The sequence below is a fragment of the Bos taurus genome, chromosome 12 (genome assembly GCF_002263795.3).
Source record: "Bos taurus isolate L1 Dominette 01449 registration number 42190680 breed Hereford chromosome 12, ARS-UCD2.0, whole genome shotgun sequence".
Classification (NCBI taxonomy): Eukaryota; Metazoa; Chordata; class Mammalia; order Artiodactyla; family Bovidae; genus Bos; species Bos taurus.
Genome location: NC_037339.1, coordinates 26,008,516 through 26,032,311, shown reverse-complemented (window position 1 = coordinate 26,032,311; position 23,796 = coordinate 26,008,516). Strand labels below are relative to the sequence as shown.

At 36.1% G+C, this 23,796-nt stretch overlaps 1 protein-coding gene across 6 annotated transcripts in view; it reads left to right on the top strand.

Annotated features, from left to right (window-relative positions):
- NBEA (neurobeachin) overlaps positions 1-23,796 on the top strand; it is a 673,061-nt gene that overhangs the window by 409,844 nt on the left and 239,421 nt on the right. For all 6 annotated transcript variants that reach the window (XM_059892161.1, XM_059892163.1, XM_059892162.1 and 3 more), the window contains one exon: positions 6,238-6,362. In XM_059892161.1, the coding sequence (XP_059748144.1) occupies positions 6,238-6,362 (125 nt within the window). The remainder of the gene's footprint in view (positions 1-6,237; positions 6,363-23,796) is intronic.

Below are 23,796 nucleotides of genomic sequence, written 5' to 3'. Positions count from 1 at the left end.
AGTTCAGTTCAGTTGGTCTCTCAGTCATGTCCGACTCTTTGAGACCCCATGGACCACAGCACGCCAGGCCTCCCTGGTCATCATCAACACCCAGAGTCTACTCAAACTCACCTACATTGAGTTGGTGATGCCATTCAATCATCTCATCCTCTGTTGTCCCCTTCTCCTCCAATCTTCAATCTTTCCCAGCATCAGGGTCTTTTCAAATGAGTCAGCTCTTCATATCAGGTGGCCAAAATATTTGAATTTCAGCTTCAACTCAGTCCTTCCAATGAACACTCAGGATTGATCTCCTTTAGGATGGACTTGTTGGATCTCTTTGCAGTCCAAAAGACTCTTGTCTTCTACAACACCACAGTTCCAAAGCATCAATGTTTCAGCGCTCAGCTTTCTTTATAGTCCAACTCTCACATCCATACATGACTACAGGAAAAACCATAGCCTTAACGAGACGGACCTCTGTTGATAAAGTAATGTCTCTGCTTTTTAATATGCTGTCTAGATTGATCAAAACTTTCCTTCCAAGGAGTAAGCATCTTTTAATTTCATGACTGCAGTCACCGTCTGTAGTGATTTTGGAGCCCAAGAAAATAAAGTCTGTCACTGTTACCATTGTTTCCCTATCTGTTTATGATGAAGTGGTGGAACCAGATGCCATGATCTTCGTTTTCTGAATGTTGAGCTTTAAGCCAACTTTTTCCCTCTCCTCTTTCACTTTCATCAAGAGGCTCTTTAGTTCTTCTTCACTTTCTGCCATAAGGGTGGTGTCATTTGTGTATCTGAGGTGATTGATATTTCTCCCAGCAATCTTGATTCCAGCTTGTGCTTCCTCCAGCCCAGCATTTCTCATGATGTACTCTGCATAGAAGTTAAATAAGCAGGGTGACAATATACAGCCTTGACCTACTGCTTTTCCTATTTGGAACCAATCCGTTGTTCCATGTCCAGTTCTAACTGTTGCTTCTTGACCTGCATACACATTTCTCAAGAGGCAGGTCAGGTGGTCTGGTATTCCCATCTCTTTAAGAATTTTGCACAGTTTATTGTGATCCACACAGTCAAAGGCTTTGGCATAGTCAATAAAACAGGAATAAATGTTTTTCTGGAACTCTCTTGCTTTTTTGATGATCCAGCAGATGTGGGCAATTTGATCTCTGATTCCTCTGTCTTTTCTAAAACCAGCTTGAGCATCTGGAAGTTCACAGTTCACATATTGTTGAAGCTTGGGTTGGAGAATTTTGAGCGTTACTTTACTAGAGTGTGAGATGAGTGCAATTGTGTGGTAGTTTGAACATTCTTTGGCATTGCCTTTCTTTGGGAATGGGATGAAAACTGACCTTTTCCAGTCCTGTGGCCACTGCTGAGTTTTCCACATTTGCTGGCATATTGAGTGCAGCACTTTCACAGCATCATCTTTCAGGATTTGAAATAGCTCAACTGGAATTCCATCACCTCCACTAGCTTTGTTCATAGTGGTGCTTCCTAAGGCCCAGTTGACTTCACATTCCAGGATGTCTGGCTCTAGGTGAGTGATCACACCATCGTGATTATCTGGATCATGAAGAACTTTTTGGTACAGTTCTTCTGTGTATTCTTGCCACCTCTTCTTAATATCTTCTGCGTCTGTTAGGTCCATACCATTTCCCTCCTTTATTGAACCCATCTTTGCATGAAATGTTCCCTTGGTATCTCTAATTTTCTTAAAGAGCTCTCTAGTCTTTCCCATTCTATTGTTTTCCTCTATTTCTTTGCATTGATCACTGAGGAAGGCTTTCTTATCTCTCCTTGCTATTCTTTGGAACTCTGCATTCAAATGAGTATATCTTTCCTTTTCTCCTTTGCTTTTCACTTTTCTTCTTTTCACAGCTGTTTGTAAGGCCTCCTCAGACAGCCATTTTGCTTTTTTGCATTTCTTTTTCTTGGGGATGGTCTTAATCCCTGTCACCTGTATAATGTCATGAACCTCCATCCATAGCTCAATAATCAGGTTGCTCTAATTATTACATTCTATCTACATAGCTCATCACAGTCTACTTGTGGTGTCATTTTACAAATCCAAGTGAAGTATAGAAATTTTTACCTGTGTGTGTGTGTGTGTGTGTGTGTGCACTCAGTTATATCATACTCTTTGCAACCCCATGATCTGTAGCTCACCAGGCTCCTCTGTCTGTGAAATTCTCCAGTCAAGAATACTGGAGTTGGTTGCCATTTCCTTCAGGAGATCTTCGTGATTCGGGGTGAAACTCACGTTCTTTGTGTCTCCTGCTTTGGGAGGCAGGTTCTTTACCAGCTGAACCATCAGTGAAACCCTTACATCACTTTACCCTCACTCATTTATATTTGTTTTAAACATTACCTCTGTACACAATTCAGGCACAACTGCCACATCAGGCAGTGTTGTAATTTTTGCTTCAAAAGCAAAATTGTGTTCTCAATTTTGAGAACACTTGAGGAAAAGTAAAGCCTGTTTTTGCTTCCCTGTGTTTATGATTGCCATTAGCCATTGTTTTAGACTAGTTCTGAGACTGACAAATTCTTTTTCATTGTCTGAAAATATTTTCATTTCTTCTTTATTCCTAAAGCATATTTTCACTGTTTGTAGGATTCTGGGTTGACATTGCTTTTAGCACATAGCAAAAATTTTACACTTCCCCTGACCACCATAGCTTTGAATGTGAAATATGCTGTCATTCTAATTGCTTTACCTCTATGGAAGAGATGTCATTTTTCTCTGGCTGCCTTTTACATTTTCCTATGTCCTTATTTTTCAGAACTTTAATTATAGCATGTCTTAGCAAATATTTCTTTGGGTTTACTGTGCTTCTGTGTGTTTCTTATGTTCACTCAGCTTCATAAATCTATGCACATTTATGTTTTTCTTTTTTTCAAATTTGGGAAGTACTGAGCCATTATTTCTTCAGACTCTATTTTAGTCCTGCTTTCTTTCTCATCTCCTTCCAGGACTCCAATAACCCAAATGTTAGATGTTGTAATCCATAAATCTCTGAGGCGCTGTTCAATTTTTTTCAGTCTGTTTACTCTCTACTATTCAGATTGGTTAATTTCTATTGTTCTATCCTCTGGTTAACTAAATATTTTTTTTCTTCTGTCCCCTTCATTCTTCTGTTAAACCCATCTACTAAGGTTTTTATTTTTTTCACTATATTTAATAGTTCTTAAATTTCCATTTGGTACCTCTTTATATCATCTGTTTTATTTATTTATTTATTTTGCTGGAACTGTTTGCTGAGTCTTTCCCTGTTTTTTTCTTTCAAGTATGTTCCTAATTGCTCACTGAAGCCTAGCCTTTTTCATCATGGCTGGTTTAAAATCCTTGTCAGGGAATTCTAATATCCTTATCATCTCAGCATTGGCATCTATTGATGATTTTTTTACATTCCATTTGAGATCTTCCAGATTCATGGTATAACAAGTAATTTGAAATTGAAACATGTTTTAAGTTATTATTTTCTGAGATATTTTTATCTCATTTAACTCTTCTATTTTAGATGACTTTCTCTTACATCGCTCCACCAGGGCAGGTGGGGAGAACAGCCTCTTCACCACCAGGTGGAGATAGCAATCTAGGTTCCCCACTTCCCCTCCACTGACATCGAGGGAGTGGGCAACTCTTTATTACTGCTTGCCAGGGGTGGGAGTTCCAGCTCCCCACATGCTGTCCACTATTGGGGAGGTAGCCTCATTGCTTTCCGTTAGTAGTAGAAGTCCTGACTCTACTGTGCCTCCTTCCAATACCATCCCATAGGAAAGGGAGAAGGATGCCTCATTCTGTCCATAGGGGAAGGAAATGCAGGCTCTCCACGTGTTCTCCACTGACCCCTTGAGGGTGGGGCACCTGGTCAGCAACCAGCAGAGATGAGAGTCCTGGCTCCTTCTTTCACTTTCTCTGATATCACCACCCCAGTGTGGATGTGAGGGCACCCCATTAGACCATCATGAGGTTTCAGATCTACATTCTCTACTCATCCTCTGCTAGTGTGTGTCTGTGGGGAACATAGCTTCTCTATGGTGTTTGGTTGGAGTACAGCAATTGTCATCAAGTTTCCTGTCTTCCTGGATGCCCTTTTCTTCATCTTTCTGCTAGAGAAACATGCTTTTATGGGGCTTTTCCTTTTTTTTTTTTTTTTTTGTTTCTGTACCTGTTGTCCTGTCTGGATTGCTAGCTTCTTTGCCTCTAAATCTAGTGTATCTGAGACAAAAAAATAAACCAGGGAGGAACTCACCACTTTGTTGTTCTCAGGCCCTGTGGTCCTTAACCTGTCTGCCTTCCATGCTCCATTCACAATTTTGTTATTTTTGTTTTGTATCATCCAATTTATTTTTAAGTTACATTTAATTGCACGAATAGAGGAAAGTATGTCTGTGGTTAGAAACTGGCGAAAACATCAGATATCAGGTTTCTGCACGTCAAATTGGTTACTTAAATTTAACATACTTTTAAGGAAAATCAGTATAGCAAGTGGTCTTCCTCAAACTATTAGAATTAATTTGCGTTTGTAGGGAAAGAAATTATCCTGTTTTAAATTAATGACAGAGGTACACTATTTGTAATAATTAATCAACAGGTAATCCTTATTTTGACAGAAAAATAATATGTTTAGAAAAACAAGTATATTAAAATACACTTTAAATGATTATAATTTTAATGTTTTTATGTATCCCTTATATTGATATGTCCTTTTACAATTAAGTTATAGAAAAAATCAAATAGCCATAAAATGTAAAATTTTTGTTCTCAATGACTATGATTTTCTGCAGATTTTCAAAGTAACAAAAATTGTTTTAAATTAATTCATTGAATGCTTATTAAAATCATAGTATGTGCCAGACATTGTGCTAGAGAGATAATGATGAGCAAATTGTATGGTTTCTGCCTTAATTAAGCACAGTGTTCTCGTATAATAAAATATCAAAGTAAAAACTGAAATTGAACCTTCTGTGAAAGCATTTTATATGTTTTTATGAGTGGTGATGCTCAGGAAAGTCAGAATGTTGATATTATCTTTTGAGTATATGTCTCCAAGTATTATACAGAGAGAAACAGACTTTTCAAGCAGCAGCATTTATCACTAATGTTTACAAAACTAAATTGAACTTAAAAGTGATATCGTAAAATGTTCCATCAATATACAACAAATATATTTCAGTTGTTTTCTCTAATATCACGTAGATTTTTAATATTGGTTTAAAGTGTAACATAGTTTAGACAGTGTTACCCAATGATGGCCATGATTGTTAATGGTTTATATTAGCTGAAAGCTGTAAAATCATCCAAGGACTCTGTGAGCGTTAGAATAATAATTTACCAAGACAATTACCACATACTGGAATTTTTTGCAGCTCTAATTCAGTATTATTAATAATGGATAAAATTGCACTTTTCTTAGGTTGCTGTGGGCAGTAGGGAATTATTTCAATGAATATTTCAGCACATTATTTTAATCATTGTTCCACCAAATCCAAGTGGGCAATATTTTATAGTTCTTAATTCAGTTACTAAGAAACCATGGTCATTAAATTGCAAACTATTTGTAGTGAGGTCTATCCTGTGATTTACAAGCCTTGTTAAAAACAGTGTGAAAGAATGCAAACTATGCCATTAATACTTGTAATTTGATGCTGCATTTGTTCTAAACTCCCAGTGATTAATGTTTTTAGTAAAAGAAGGAACATTGTATGGAAAGCAGACCTGAATGTTATAATGCCTAAAATATGAGAATGTTACTGTTTTAAGTTTGTTCATTTGCAGAGAAAACATAAGTATACAAATGCAGTTGTAAAACAGAAATATCTCAAAAGTTACCTTAATTTTCCAATGAGACTAAAGAAATAAAGATTTAATTGTATTCGTTATTAAGAGTTAGATTTACCATAATATATAATATATAATGCCATTCACGTTCTTGAGGGGTTGAATGTGTGAAAGTTGCTCAGTCATGTCCGACTCCTTGCAGCCCCATGGACTATACAGTCCATGGAACTCTCCAGGCCAGAATACTGGAGTGGATAACCTTTTGCTTCTCCAGGGGATCTTCCCAACCCAGAGACTGAACCCAGGTCTCCAGATAATATTTAATCCTAATAAAAAGAAAGTGTGCAAAGCTTTTACATTTTTTTGTGTAAACAGTCTGTTAATTCATATAACTTAAAAAAGTGTATTTCCAGTTATACATCATTATTAATAATCATTCTTATTTTTCATGTTCCCATTCTTAGCCAATTGCATGATTTTTGGCGTTTGGATTACTGGGAAGATGATCTTCGTCGAAGGAGACGGTTTGTCCGTAATGCCTTTGGCTCCACTCATGCTGAAGCGTTGCTCAAAGCTGCGATAGAGTACGGTGAGTACCGGTGCCTCTTACACTGGAATGCTCCTCCATGTGAGGTGACTCTCTGTGGTTGATAGTTCTTTTTTCTTTCAGCACCTTTTCAGGTTCTCCATGTCGTAAGTCAAAAATGTTACATTCTACTTTATTGTGCAGCATCATTTAGGTTACACTTAGTTAACCCAGTATTTCTCCCACTTGATGTACGTTAGACTCTTCAGCTTCTTTGTAATAGATTAGGAAGACTTTACATAATTGGTTATTACCCCCCACCTTCTCACAGAGCCTAAAACAAGAGTAGAGTCATTTTCCTTTTCAGCATGTTTCAAACTTTGGTCTTTCAGATTTTTTTCACTTAAAAAATTTACTATTGTAACTGTGTATTCAAATTTATATATTTTTATGTATAATTTGTGTGGGTATGTGTACATATGTACACTGTGTGAGTATACATGAAAAATATATACAAACATGTGTACTGTTATGTATATACACATATACCTGCACATACTTGAGTATTTAAATATCTTATTAATAATCTCACTATATGGCATTCTCTATTTTAACCCTATTCTATTCTATCATTTTCAGTCTAATAAAATAAATAATGCCTCCATATGCCCATGTAACTTCACAATCCTCCAACTGCAAATAAAGTTTGATAAATACCATCCTATATTAAAGATAGCATGAGCTATCACACTACAGTAGACTTGCATCCTAAATTGTCCTTTATAAAATGTGCAATAAAATAGTAAATATCAAAATATTTTTTGTAATTTAATAAAAATGCTGCTTCTGTAATTAAATAAAAATTTAATAAAAATACAATTTTTTTAAATTACAAAATTTTTGTAATTTAATAAAAATTAAAATTAATAAATTTAATTTTAAAAATCTAAATACTTTAGATTTCTGTCCACCAAAAAGTGTACATAGGGCTATTCTGTCTGTGCACCTAATTTTAAATAGTCTAAGAAATTTAAGTTTGATTGATCATGTCACAGTTTTATAAACCACATACCCTTGGAAAATACTGTAATTGAATACTGTCCATATATTTTTGTTATTAACTATTTTTATTCTCACAGTCACTTGATTTTTGTTATTTTTTTTAAATTTATTTGAGAGTAATAAGTGAGCCATGGGGCTTCCCAGGTGGCTCAGTGGTAAAGACGAGGATTCTATCCCTGGTTCAGAACATCCCCTGGAGTGGGAGATGTCAACTCACTCCGGTACTCTTGCCTGGAAAATCCCATGGCCAGAGAAGCCTGGTGGGCTACAGTCTGTGGGGTCACAAAAGAGTTGAACTTTACATAGTGACAAAACAACACCAACACACAATAGTGAGCCATGTGTTTTAAAATTTACCTTAATAATATGTAGCAGAGGATGCCATTCATGTTCTGATAGATTAAATAGAGAAAATATGTAACCTTAATAGAAAATGTACACAGCTTTGAAAATTTACTGTATAAATAGTCTGTGAATTGATATAGTTTACTGAGGATCACAACAAAAATAAATATGTGAGGATTCCAGGCTCCTCTGTCCATGGAATTCTCCAGGCAAGAATACTGGAGTGGGTAGCCATTCCCTTCTCCAGGGGACCTTCCTGACCCAGAGACTGAACCCCAGTCTTCTGCACTGCAGGCAGATTCTTTATAGTCTGAGCCACCAGGGAAGCCCAAAAACTATTATACCTAAAATAATACTATACAGTAAAAGTAACTACAAGAGAGACAGTGCTAAAACATATATATATATATAAAATATATTATAGTTGACTTGTACTGTAGGTGATTTCTTTAATCAACTCAAAAAAAAAAAAATCACCTAAGGATTCTGATACCTAAGGAATTAACACCAACTTAAAACGAGTTGTTACCTTTATGTCCTACAAAAGAAATTCTTAAAAATATCTACTTAAAACTGCATGCTTTATAATATGAATTTAAAATTTTTAAAACTTTATTTTATATACATCCATTTAGGCATTTTCATCAATTCATGTTGAATTCATCTCATTTGAAATTAGAAACATCTGAAAACAATATGTATTTTTTTTAATTTTATTTTATTTTTAAACTTTACAGTATTGTATTAGTTTTGCCAAATATCGAAATGGATCCGCCACAGGTATACATGTGTTCCCCATCCTGAACCCTCCTCCCACTTCCCTCCCCATACCATCCCTCTGGGTCGTCCCAGTGCACCAGCCCCAAGCATCCAGTATCGTGCATCGAACCTGGACTGGCAACTCGTTTCATACATGATATTATACATGTTTCAATGCCATTCTCCCAAATCATTCCACCCTCTCCCTCTCCAACAGAGTCCATAAGACTGTTCTGTACATCAGTGTCTCTTTTGCTGTCTCATACACAGGGTTATTGTTACCATCTTTCTAAATTCCATATATATGCGTTAGTATACTGTATTGGTGTTTTTCTTTCTGGCTTACTCCACTCTGTATAATAGGCTCCAGTTTCATCCACCTCATTAGAACTGATTCAAATGTTTTCTTTTTAATGGCTGAGTAATACTCCATTGTGTATATATACCACCGCTTTCTTATCCATTCATCTGCTGATGGACATCTAGGTTGCTTCCATGTCCTGGCTATTATAAACAGTGCTGTGATGAACATTGGGCTACACGTGTCTCTTTCCCTTCTGGTTTCCTCAGTGTGTATGCCCAGCAGTGGGATTGCTGGATCATAAGGCAGTTCTATTTCCAGTTTTTTAAGGAATCTCCACACTGTTCTCCATAGTGGCTGTACTAGTTTGCATTCCCACCAACAGTGTAAGAGGGTTCCCTTTTCTCCACACCCTCTCCAGCATTTATTGCTTGTAGACTTTTGGATGGCAGCCATTCTGACTGGTGTGAAATGGTACCTCATAGTGGTTTTGATTTGCATTTCTCTGATAATGAGTGATGTTGAGCATCTTTTCATGTGTTTGTTATCCATCTGTATGTCTTCTTTAGAGAAATGTCTATTTAGTTCTTTGGCCCATTTTTTGATTGGGTCATTTATTTTTCTGGAGTTGAGCTGTAGGAGTTGCTTGTATATTTTTGAGATTAGTTGTTTGTCAGTTGCTTCATTTGCTATTATTTTCTCCCATTCTGAAGGCTGCCTTTTTACCTCGCTAATAGTTTCCTTTGATGTGCAGAAGCTTTTAAGTTTAATTAGGTCCCATTTGTTTATTTTTGCTTTTATTTCCAATATTCTGGGAGGTGGGTCATAGAGGATCCTGCTGTGATGTATATCAGAGAGTGTTTTGCCTATGTTCTCCTCTAGGAGTTTTATAGTTTCTGGTCTTACGTTGAGATCTTTAATCCATTTTGAGTTTATTTTTGTGTATGGTGTTAGAAAGTGTTCTAGTTTCATTCTTTTTTTTTAAATTAATTTTATTTTATTTTTAAACTTTACATAATTGTATTAGTTTTGCCAAATATCAAAATGAATCTGCCACAGGTATACATGTGTTCCCCATCCTGAACCCTCCTCCCTCCTCCCTCCCCATACCATCCCTCTGGGTTGTCCCAGTGCACCAGCCCCAAGCATCCAGTATCGTGCATCGAACCTTTCTTTTACAAGTGGTTGACCAGATTTCCCAGCACCACTTGTTAAAGAGATTGTCTTTAATCCATTGTATATTCTTGCCTCCTTTGTCAAAGATAAGGTGTCCATATGTGTGTGGATTTATCTCTGGGCTTTCTGTTTTGTTCCATTGATCTATATTTCTGTCTTTGTGCCAGTGCCATACTGTCTTGATGACTGTGGCTTTATAGTAGAGCCTGAAGTCAGGTAGGTTGATTCCTCCAGTTCCATTCTTCTTTCTCAAGATAGCTTTGGCTATTCGAGGTTTTTTGTATTTCCATACAAATTGTGAAATTATTTGTTCTAGCTCTGTGAAGAATACCATTGGTAGCTTGATAGGGATTGCATTGAATCTATCAATTGCTTTGGGTAGTATACTCATTTTCAGTATATTGATTCTTCCAATCCATGAACATGGTATATTTCTCTATCTATTAGTGTCCTCTTTGATTTCTTTCACCAGTGTTTTATAGTTTTCTATATATAGGTCTTTAAAACAATATGTAATAGAGGTTGGGCTGGCGTGATATTATTAGTGACACTGAGTTGCCAATACCACATTTGTATAGGATTCACATTATACCACATTTGTCATTCTACAGGTTGCTTGTATAAAGGGTTTGTTAGAAAAATATTTATTTTGCTTCTCTATAAAAATGGATGCCTTATTGTGTATGTTCAATTTGTAAAATGTCTGTTTTGCTAAACCAGTGTCAATCCTTATCAGAAATAAACTTTTTTTTATTAACACCTTTTTAAGATTGTCATGTATTTTAGTAATACAGTAACCACTATTAATGTATCTAAACTAAAATATAAAATTCTGATTTTTAAGTAGATGAAAGATATAGGTGATAGTAAACATCTGTGTAGTATAAATGTGTCTTAACATATATAGTGATTTATGAGGGCTTCCCAGGTGGTGCTAGTGGTAAAGAACTTCCTGGCCAATGCAGGAGACATTAGAGATGCAGGTTCGATCCCTGGGACAGGAAATCTCCTGGAGCAGGGCCTGGCAACCTACTCCAGTGTTCTTGCCTGGAGAGTCCCATGGACAGAGGAGCATGGTGAGCTACACAGTCCATGGGATCACAGAGAGTCAGACACAACTGAAGCGACTTAGCACAGCATGACACAGGTGTTTATGAATTTTGAATAGTAGATCATTGGAAATATTCTGAACCTATTATCCCTCCTGAGTTGGATTCTTTGATAAAAGGAAGGTAGGGTATGTTTTTATGTTATGCATCCACATGTATGCCATGAAGCATTCAGGACATCTACATGGTGCCCATGCCAGGTCTACTTTGTAGTCACTCCTGGAGGTAAGGTAGAGTGTGCTGTTCTGTGGTCAGTCGCCTCAGTCGTGTCCAACTCTTTGTGATCCCATGGACTGTAGCCCGCCAGGCTCTCTGTCCATGGATTTCTCCAGGCATTGAACCCATGGGATCTTCCCAACCCAGGGATTGAACCCATGGTTCCTGCATCTCCTGCATTGCAGGGAGACTCTTTTACCGCTGAGCCACCTGGGAAGCCCCTAGGATGGGTAGTAGAAGACAAAAAAGAACTCAAACGATTCTACTTCCAGAAACAGTTCTAGAAGACTCCTCTTCAACTTCACATCGGAGGACTTTAGGAAGTGGGTAGAGGGTAGGGGAGGAAGGTGAAGTATGGAGGATGTGAAGAGGTGAGTGAAAAGTGCTCCCTGGAGTGATCTGTACCTAGAAGTAGAAAGAGGAATTACAGATGGCCAGGAACATAGTCCTGTATCTTCTCCCAAACACTTTTGTGCCTTCTAACCTATGTATAAAGTATTTCTTCAGAAGAAATAGGAAGTAAATGTCAGTAATTATTACAAAGCACTTCATTCAATGAAAATAGATGTTGAAAGACTTAATTGAAAACATATTTTGTATATTTTAAAGAAAGCTTTTGTATTCACATTTTCCCAGAACATTCATAAAAGCTAACAAAACTCAGGCCATCATCTGGCCACTCTGCCTGCCATTAAACATTTAAATGTGTTTTAAGTACCTTAAAGTCTGGCAGTGTGTAGACTAACATCCAAATGATTTAATGTTTTGGTTTGTGTAGATGTAGATGAAGGGTATAAATATAACACAAACCTACAAATTTTGAGAGAGCTTCTAGAACAAACTGAAATTCAATTATTTCTTCTTCTGTATTAAATAATTGCAGTATTTCAAATTCTGTCTTGAAAGTTAAACATTAAATGCACAGAGAAACTCAGCTTTAATCTATAGTCAGTTTTTTTTTGTTTTTTTTTTCTGTTCATCTACATTGTGGCAACAAAATTGTTTTAGGAACAACAGGATATTTTATGACTGGAATGTTAAGTATGACTAGAAGTATTTGAATCAGTGATCTAAGTTTTCAGAATGTTAACCAAGTTGTACAAGCTGAAAGAATAACCTAAAATTATTTAAATAGAGAATATTTATTTACATGGCCATCAAAGCAGTCCCTGAGATTGATCACTGGTCATGTCTCTCTGTTCGTGTAGTACACTGTGTTTCAAGAATGTAAGCCTATATCAATATAACAGAAGTGAAACTGAATTTGCAGAGTTAATGTTTTAATAAATATGTTTTGAATCAGTAGACTTTTCCTTCAATTCAAACATTTTAGATTAAATTATACTTAAACTTTCGTGTGCTGGGCAGAAACAGCTGCAATTTAAATTTCATGACATTATTTTTAGGTAATTCATTTGGAGCCACAAAACAAATACATTAGCAATAAAATGTGTTAGCAATACTTTCTTTTAAATGAACAAATAATCAGAATTGAATATATTTTCAAAGAGACATAAAAGAGAATTATTTCATATTTACATTGAAAAGTGTTTTCTTGCATTTCATTATTGAAACTTTTGGTTGACCTTTTTCAGTTGGAAAACCTCCTTAGCACTGATGGAGTTTTTCATGCTTCTTAGTAATACTAATGAGTTGAATAATTTATGAGGTTGTCATGTGCAAAAGATTTGGTGTGATTTGATATACTTTCAGCCTCTGGTGTTGGAATGTGATTAATAAAAACCTAGAGGCATGTAATTTTTTTCCTGGTGTTTAATGTTCTAATTTCATATGTACTCAATGTGCTATTTCAGTATTTTCTAATACCAAAATCTCATTCAAGTGCAAATTTAATTGATTATAAGGAATTTTGCAGACCATAGCAATGGAAGAATATAGTGAAAATATTTTAAACTATAAATTCATCTTTTGATCTGCTGGACTTTCTTCTTTAGGGCAAATTAGCTAATAAGCAAGTGATTGAAATAGGAGTGTTCTATGTATTGCTTGTATATTAAAATAAAACCTAAACTAGACAGATTCTGGCACTGAAAGTTTATGCTGTCAAAAAAATAGTTAAAATCTTAATAAGTTTGGTTGTCTTGTTGACTGTCAATTATCATTTTGGACTCTCTTTCCCTTCCATGAAATTATAGTGGAACAATGTTTCATCAAAGCTTAAGATCTCAGAGTCCCCCAAGTCTGTGATCAAAGACATCATCCTAAATAGGTCTTATCAGTCATCGCAGAGGACGGCAGGCTGCTTTAGCCAGAGGAAAAAAAAAACTTGGAGCAAAGATGACAAAGTTAATCAGTCATTTCTTTGGCAATAAATAATAAGATATGCTGAGAACTGCAAATGAGAACATCCTTAGGTTCCTCAGCGATGTGTCCACTTAGCACCTGGTTTATCCAAGCTTGTGAAGCCATCATGATATGACCTTGATGAAGAAAAAGCAGCTCTGTAATAAATCTGGAATTAAATTAGTTTTGATGGTATATGCATGACTACTGTAAAGTGCTACTTGCAATATTCAAGAAACAAGAAAAGCACTGAGAATTTAAAGAATACTAATGCAGCTATATACGGTTGTTGAGACAGGAACTTCAAATTATCTGACTTCATTTTTTTTTACTTCAATTTTTTGAAGACTTTACACTTAGTCGGAAAAGATTATTTGAGTTTTTAACCTAGTGGTCTCGATTGTTTGTACCATATTGTCTCTAGCAGACATCTTATAATTGTTCATTGATAAGTTCATTTTAGTTGGTATATTATTAATTAAATCTTCATACCTGAATGAAATAGATGATCTGATTATTATTAAAATAATTTATTGAAAAATTAATGATGTAACTTTTGTATGAGTGAAAGAAAGACATACATGGAATCATCTTTCAGCTCTTTTTGATGTCAGTGCACATTTTAATATAATCTCATCTTTACCTCATGGTTTTATAGTCTCTTAAAAGAACTAAAATGGATTATTTAAATGCTGTCTTATAAAATATGTTTATAAAATGCGTTTTAAAGTTTTCATATAAGAACATTTTCATGACAACCAAGGTTTTAACAACTCCCCTGTTTTTATGTTGAAGCTTTAGATGGAAGGCTTTAAACTGACTCAAGATGGTAGCTTCATTCATTTGAAAGCATTTATCAGGTATCTTCCACGTGCCATGCATGCACGACGTACAAGGTTCAGAGGCTGAGACACAGTTTCTACCTCCTCACAGCACTTAGTTTAGTGTAGTGATTCTCAGCAGGGATGAAAGTCAGCCTGTGTTCCTGCTGTTTAAAGGGTAGAAACTAAGACTGCTGCTAAAATACCCAACCATTCACCAGACAGTTCATCAAAAGGACAACAAAATCCAGCCGAAAACATCAGTAGTACCAAGGTTGAAAAATCCTCGTATAATGGAAAGAAATAAGCTATTCTCATAGAGGGAAGTGGTACTTTATAAAGGAAAGGAAGGAAGATGGATAACTCTGGGGATAGTGGGTTGGAATCAGCTTCACTGAAATAGTTACTTATGAACTGACTTGAGAGAAGGTTAGGAATTTATCAGAAGCAGCAGAGTTAAGAACAGAAATTTCCAAGACATGGAAGCATAAAAAAGCCTAACTTACTTCTTTGAATGGGATCAATATTTTGTACTTGGTAGTAGCTCACCTTATGAAGTTATCAGAAAATGTTTTCATTTTAGGTATTTTATATTCTGAGATAAAAAAATAAGTTGAGGGCAGGAATCATATCTTTCAACCATTTCATTTAAAGCATTCATATTAATACAATTTCATGTACTTACTTGCTGCTGTTTACTTAACAGTTCATTCATTTCAAGGTATCACTTCAGTTCAGTCACTCACTTGTGTCCGACTTGTTGTGACTCCATGAACCGCAGCACACCCGACCTCCCTGTCCATCACCAACTCCCGAAGTCTACCCAAACCCATGTCCATTGAGTCAGTGATGCCATCCAGTCATCTCATCCTCTGTTGTCCCCTTCTCCTCCTGCCCTCAATCTTTCCCACCATCAGGGTCTTTTCAAGTGAGTCAGCTCTTCACATCAGGTGGCCAAAGTATTAGAGTTTCAGCTTCAACATCAGTCCTTCCAGTGAACACCCAGGACTGATCTCCTTTAGGATGGACTGGTTGGATCTCCTTGCAGTCCAAGGGACTCTCAAGAGTCTTCTCCAACACCACAGTTCAAAAGCATCAATTCTTCGGCGCTCAGCTTTCTTTATAATCCAACTCTCACATCCATACATGACCACTGGAATAGTACATCCATACATGACTACTGGAATAGTCAGCCATAGCCTTGACTAGACTGACCTTTTTTGACAAAGTAATGTCTCTGCTTTTTAATATGCTGTCTAGGTTGGTCATAACTTTCCTTCCAAGGAGTAAGTGTCTTTTAATTTCATGGCTGCAGTCACCATCTGTGGTAATTTTGGAGCCCAAGAAAATAAACTCTGTCACTGTTTCCCCATCTATTTCCCAAAAAGTGATGGGACCAGATGCCATGATCTTAGTTTTCTGAATGTTGAGCTTTAAGCCAACTTTTTCCCTCTCCTCTTTCACTTTCATCAAGAAGCTCTTTAGTTCTTCTTCACTTTCTACCGTAAGGGTGGTGTCATCTGCATATCTGAGGTTATTGATATTTCTCCCAGCAATCTTGATTCCAGCTTGTGCTTCCTCCAGCCCAGCGTTTCTCATGATGTACTCTGCATAGAAGTTAAATAAGCAGGGTGACAATATACAGCCTTGACGTACTCCTTTTCCTATTTGGAACCAGTCTGTTGTTCCACGTCCAGTTCTAGCTGTTGCTTCCTGATCTGCATAGTTTTCTCAAGAGGTAAGTTAGGTGATCTGATATACCCATCTCCTTCAGAATTTTCCACAGTTTATTGTGATCCAAACAGTCAAAGACTTTGGCATAGTCAATAAAGCAGAAATAGATGTTTTTCTGGAACTCTCTTGCTTTTTTGATGATCCAGTGAATGTTGGCAATTTGATCTCTGGTTCCTCTGCCTTTTCTAAAACATCTGGAAGTTCATGGTTCACATATTGCTGAAGCCTGGCTTGGAGAATTTTGAGCATTACTTTACTAGAGTGTGAGATGAGTACAATTGTGCGGTAGTTTGAGCATTCTTTGGCATTGCCTTTCTTTGGGATTGGAATGAAAACTGACTTTTCCAGTCCTGTGGCCACTGCTGAGTTTTCCACACTTGCTGGCATATTGAGTGCAGCAGTTGCACAGCATCATCTTTCAGGATTTGAAATAGCTCAATTGGAATTCCATCATCTCCACTAGCTTTGTTTGTAGTGATGCTTCCTAAGGCCCACTTGACTTCACATTCCAAGATGTCTGTCTCTAGGTGAGTGTGAGTGATCACACCATCGTGATTATCTGAGTCGTGAAGATCTTTTTGTACAGTTCTTCTGTGTATTCTTGCCACCTCTTCTTAACATCTTCTGCTTCTGTTAGGTCCATACTATTTCTGTCCTTTATTGAGCCCATCTTTGCATGAAGTGTTCCCTTGGTATCTCTAATTTTCTTGAGAAGATCTCTAGTCTTTCCCATTCTATTGTTTTCCTCTATTTCTTTGCATTGATCGCTGAGGAAGGCTTTCTTATCTTTCCTTGATATTTCAAAATATACATACAGCATTTTAACACATATATTCATCCTTTCAATGACCACACTGAAGCATGACAGTATATGGAATAGGTCTATAAGTATGGTATTTTCAAATTCTGCAATTGTTTTTTTTTATGTCTGTACTTTATTTCCACCTAGTGAGTCAAAAGCCACCAAAGATAAGGAGCTAACAAAATTATATCGATAGATCTATTGCTGAGTGGCATGGAACTGCTCATATTCTTGCCCATATTTTTAGACTAATTTTTATAAAATGTACCCCAAAATTACATTTATAAATAATTAAAATAGAGTATGATAAATGTTTTCATCAAAGTATATTAAAAACGTTACATAAACTCAGTGAATAAGGCTGTCTGATTGAATAAATAAATTTTAGTTAGACTTAAAAGGATGAATGGAGATCTTCCCAAGCCAGTAAGTGGAATGTTGGCAACATGGACAAAGGGACCACACAACACAACATGAATTGTTTGGGGAACAAAAAGATAGTGTGGGGAGTTAAGGAAAAGGCTGTTTGGAGCTATCCTGTGAAAGACTTTGTCAGCAGAGCATAAGAGGATTTTTATTTGGGAAAATGACAAAGCATAGAAATTAAGTGTCATGCTAACTAATAAATGCTTGTTATTGTTCAGTTGCTAAGTTAGTCCAACTGTTTTACAACCCTGTGGATTGTAGCCCACCAGGCTTTCCTGTCCATGAAATTTCCCAGGCAGGAATCCTGGAGCAAATTGCCATTTCCTTCTCCAGGGGATCTTCTGATACAGGGATCAAACCTGCATCTCCTGCATTGGCAGGCAGATTCTTTGCCACTGACCCACCTATGAAGGCTTTAACTAATAAATTTTATATAGTGCAAAATCTCAATCTAAACACCATTCTTTTCCTAGACAATGTGTTGCTGTAGATATATTTGAAATTTTCCAAGTACAAGAGTCTCATTGAACATTTCCACTCTCTAAAGTTAATCTGCTGAATTTGGCCCACTGGTCTAGTCTGTCATCCACATAGGTTTCTCAGTACAGATGAACTGACAGTCATTCACAGACTGTGCATTCAATGTCATTTATAAAAACATTATTTAAAATATCTTTGGTGTTTGTAAAAGTGTTTTAGACAACCTATACCAACACCATCTCTTAACTATCCTATTTTTAAAAAATTAAAGAATCTATCTACAGTGCGTTCAGTTCCTGGGTCGGGAAGATACCCTGGAGAAGGAAATGGCAACCGACTCCAGCATTCTTGCCTGGTGAATTTCATGGACAGAGGAGCCTGGAGGAGGGCTCCAGTCCCTGAGGTTACAAAGAGTCGGACACAGCTGAAGTGTCTAACACTCCCACGTCTCCGAGCCAGTTGCTTATTTATCCAAAACATCTCCTACTCCCATTTCTCATATTTTTAAAGTAAAATAGCCACACTGAATTTTATGTAAGGCTTAAGAAAGAAAAGACCCTGATGCTGGGAAAGATTGAAGGCTTGAGGAGAAGGGGGTGACACAGGATGAGATGGTTGGATGGCATCACCGACTCAATGGACATGAATTTGAGTAAACTCTGGGAGTTGGTGATGGACAGGGAGGCCTGGCGTGCTGCAGTCCATGGGTCGCAAAGAGTTGGACATGTCTGAGCGACTGATCTGAAAAAAGAAACACCAAGCTTCATTCCCCAGGTTAATTCCATTCACTGCCAGAGGAAGTCTCCCCACCCTCTCAGCCCCTGTTCAAGTTGTCCAGTTCATCTTTTCTTTCATTCCAAGAGTTACAAAACTTTTCCATTCTGCCACTCATCTGCCATCTACCCTAGACTCATAGTGAAAAATTTCTTTTATGTATTTTCCCCTGCCTTTCATCTTCCCTTCCTTCTTTCCTGAAAATAAACATGATCATTGTAGAAAACCTAGATAATGCTCAAAAAATTTAAAGAAGGGAGGAAAAGGGCACTCAAAGACAACCATGTGAAGATAGCTGCCTTTACCATTTTGACATACTTATTTCCTGCTGACCTTTTTCTAAGCATACTTTTTAACATAGGGACCAAACACTATGCTATTTATTCAAGAAGTCACAAAGGTGAATAATCCATTATCTCTCTGCTTTATGCTATTTAGAGGGTTCCAGACTGGCCCAAATTTTCTATATGTTTTAGCATTTTTTTCCCACAAGTGTGCCATGTGATTTTTAATGTAATGAAATCCTATTTAAAATATTCTGAAATCACCCTAAGTTAATGATTAATCAGAATCCTACCACATAATATTCAGTCTAAAACATGAATAAAAAAAACTATTTATCATCATGTATAAAGTAGGACTTATCAAATTTCCTTTAAAAAGCATAGAGCAGTTTTCTGTGTTCACTGCATTAAGAAGATTGTTAAGTTAGCACTTAAATTCAACAATATTTTCTCGAACCTTTTTAATTGCATTTTTTGTTAAAAAATGCTGTTTATGAATATCCCCTTTGTTGGTCTGCTGTAAGAAATACTGCTTACATATAAATATTTTGAATTAGGAATAAATGAAATTCCGTTTTTGCTGTCAGAACCAAATTGTAAAAATGCACTGCTTGTCTTTGAAAATCAGTATACTCTATTAGCAGGCCTGTCAATATAAAAAGTGCATTCCATTTCCACCTCTTGCTCTAATAACCTCTTCTGTGTTACTCTGAGGCAGTTCACATAATCAGAGTATATTGTCAGCTTACTGGAGTTGGGGAAGCATGAAATGAAAATCACGTTAATATTGATCCAATTCTTTTACTTGCAAGTGTCCTTGATGTCCTTTTCCACAGAGCAATAACTGTTGATGTTAGGTAGCCATTTTATTTCTTATAGTCTAGCAAATCGTTTACAAGCACAACTAATGTGAATAAGAACTTACCACTTAGAAGAATAATCTGTCAACATTCCATCTTAATTAATGCCCATATTGCTAATTCTGCATATTTATCCTGCCACTGAAATATTTTTGGGGGGCTTTTCAGAGAACAACCTACTTGCAGATATAAGGTTTATATCTCGTTTAAAACAGAGGCTGCACAAGTTACTCATTTCACTAGTAAAAGCACAAAGGATGCTGTACTCTAATTTGATGTGATACAATGATATGCTAGATGGACCATAAATAGTAGCATCAATTATTAGTTCAGGGAAGAATTACCATTTCTGAATCAAATTCATTGTAAATTTGAAACTAGTTTCTTGGTAGTTTTATGGTGGTATAGATAGTATCTATTTTGGATTATAAAATATATTCTCTGTCAACAAAAATGAATTGAAGTAAGAACCATGATTAAATCCAGTGCATTCAGACTAAAATACCCACAACTAAGGAAGGAGTCTAAACTGTCCAGATTTTTTTTCTATATTTATTAACTGTAGTCAGTAACTTCAGATTTTTTATTTAAAGTCTGTTTGAAACAACAGATGGGAACTGTCTATTTGAATAAAACAGTCTGTTTCACTTATGAAAGTATATGCTTTCATAAAATAATTTTGTATTGATAAAGCAAGGCTCCTGACTCAGCATCAGATATAAAGGAGAAAAAAAAAGATCCTGAGATTTCCAGTCATTCTTTCCAATAGTGTTTTTATTCAGTGTCACTTTAACAGTGTTCACCATTGGGATTTTTCTGTTACAAAGGCTGTTTTTCCTTTAATCCTATTCTGTACAGAAGAGTATTTTTTCAGTCCTTGGTGTTTAGCAAATCTTTATTTCTCTGTCATCATCATTCATGCTTCTTAAGAAAGGAAATGCTATATTTGTACTATAAAGTCAAAGGCAAAATTTAATTTTGAATTTAAATTATTTATGGAGAGAATTATGTATTTTTTTAGTAAATGATTGTTACAGTAAAGTTTGTTCTATGTATGTATCTGCTGCTTTTATGTCACATTAAGATTGGCATAAAATATTTTTGAACGGTAGGCTTCTCAATACAACAAAAAGCATTTTTTCATCTTTTTTGAAATGTTCAAAATTGTAAACTTCTCTATAATAGATTGATTCATATGTATTATTGCATGAGATATTACCACCATATCTCATGTAATCAGCTGAGAGGTATATTTATCTTAAAGTCTTTTTCTTTTAAAGTGGAAATTAAATAATACCATTTGGAGTTACTAAAAGCACTATTCTGTAAAGGTATTTCTTGCTCTGATTTCAACTTTAATGAGAAAGAACAACCTCTATTTTAAAATTTGCCAAAGTATCATATGTTATTAATAGGCCTAGTCCATTTTGTCAAAACACATTTCTAAGCTAAAAATGTTGTGAAATGCTATATATTGAAAAGAATTTCTTCCCCAAAAATGAATGCCATCTTAAACTGATTTTAAGATGTTTAGTAATGTTAGAATTTCCTATTCATATATTTAGATAAAATGAGATGAAATTTCCATTCTTTCCATCTCTTTCCAATTATGGAAGAAAATTATGTATTATGTGGATCATCTATATAATTCTGTAAAACAAATTATGATATCAACTTTGTTGAGAAAGCATTTTTTTTCCTTATGTTCAGTTCAGTTCAGTCGCTCAGTCGTGTCCGACTTTTTCCTTATGTAAGATACTACAAATATTTATATTCATAAGATGCCTCTATTCAAAATCAAAAACAAATTTCAAATATATTGATTCTTATATCATTTTATTTAATAATACCTTTAAGTGAATGATATGATTATTGAGGGAAAACAATTTTCAATGTAAGCTATTTACACTCTCTTCAACTTTACAAACACTTCTTGGTACCTGCCTACATGCTGTCCTTGCTGTCTTCAGGAAGTATCTGGTCTAATGGAGGCATTGAAGTCTCATACTGCCTTGTAATGAATACAAACAGTATCACAACAGCATGGTGATAGGAAGATTAATCCCAACTGAAGGAAGGGAAACCATTATTGAATAATCAGTATCTGCTGGGTATTGTGCTCATAAGACCTAAGATGCATTTGGTAGCTTATTTGAGTTTTTTGATCCTCACATCAGCCTGCATTTTTCCCCCTTTGCATAAACCTTAGGCAGGAGAAGGCAGTGGCACCCCACTCCAGTACTCTTGCCTGGAAAATCCCATGGACAGAGGAGCCTGGAAGGCTGCAGTCCATGGGATCGCGAAGAGTCGGGCACAACTGAGCGACTTCACTTTCACTTTTCACTTTCATGCATTGGAGAAAGAAATGGCAGCCCACTCCAGTGTTCTTGCCTGGAGAATCCCAGGGACGGGGGAGCCTAGTGGGCTGCCGTCTATGGGGTCACACAGAGTCAGACACGACTGAAGTGACTTAGCAGCAGCAGCAGCAGTGTTGTAATCAATAAAGAATTGGTTGTATCCTTGTTCAGTTTTAAATTAAAGACTTAGTAAACTCTTTTTAATACTCTTGTTATTTTCTCAACATTTTAACAAAACATTAAGAGCTTATTATGGGAGATGTGATAGATGTGGGTTCAATCCCTGGGTCAGAAAGATTCCCTAGAGAAGGAAATGGCAACCCACTCCAGTATTCTTGCATGGAGAATCCCACGGACAGAGGAGCCTGGTGGGCTACAGTCACAAAGAGTTGGACACAACTGAGCGACTAACACTGTATAAAAAATATTCATGCATTTCAAAGTATTTCAGCATCCATTGTCTCATTCTAACACTGCAATTATCCTTTAAGAGTTCACTTAGTAAATACTTAGTCCTCTTCCAACAGCCTAGGAAACTGAAGTTAGGAGATTGGTCTGTATTTTTTTTTTTAGTATGTTCTTAATGGATGCTTACAGGAAAAAAGAAGGAAAGAATTGCAAATCACATAGTTCACCTTCCTCATGTATGAGGAAATTGTAAAGGACGTAAAGAGAAAAGTAAGTTAAGTGCTGTACTGTTTCATACTCTTCATGGGGTTCTCAAGGCAAGAATACTGAAGTGGTTTGCCATCCCCTTCTCCAGTGGACCACGTTTTGTCAGAACTCTCCATCACCAGCTCAGATGGACATGAGTTTGAGCAAGCTCTGGGAGTTGGTGATGGATAGGGAAGCCTGGCGTGCTGCAGTCTGTGGAGTCGCAAAGAGTCGGACACAACTGAGTGACTGAACTGAACTAAACTGAAGTGCTGTACATATAAAATGATTAATATACTGATTATATATTTATTTTCATGTGGTCACTCAACAAATATTTATTGATTGCCACTTTTTTGACACTTGTTGCACTGGAAATAAAAATCTAATTAAGAGTACACCTAAATGAAAACCTTAGGAAAAAATATCAAAAACAACAGTATATTGGGACTATATGTAACATACAAAATGTGTGCAGTGAAGAGAGTAATCAAACTGAATCTTGAAGAACAAAGCAGGTGAGCAAATTCCATGTAAGAGAAACTCCACATGTCATACTTAAAGGTTTGAAACAGTGTGGCATGTTTGGTAACAAAAGCTTTCAGCTCTTGGGGAACACAAGGTGTGAAGAGGTCAAATTGGCAAATTAGTGAGATTAAATAGGCAGGGAGAGGATCATGAGTTATAGACCATATACTTAAATTGTACAGATCAAATAACATTGAGAAGAGATTCTCACAGAGTAAATATACATAATATAGGTAGATACATAGGTAGGTAGGTAGGTAGATAGATACATATATACATCCATGTATTTTTAATAAATGAAAATTAAAGACATTTCCAAACTCAATGCAGAATAAGTAATAACTATAATATAAAACTGATAAGAAACATGCCACACTAAAATTGGCTTGCTGTGGGTTTATCTTTTCTTTGTGCATTAGCAAAACAGACATGATTTATTGCTTACCTATTATTATAAATTACTTTTTTCCTTATTGGTATAGATATTTATTTATTGTTTGCCTAT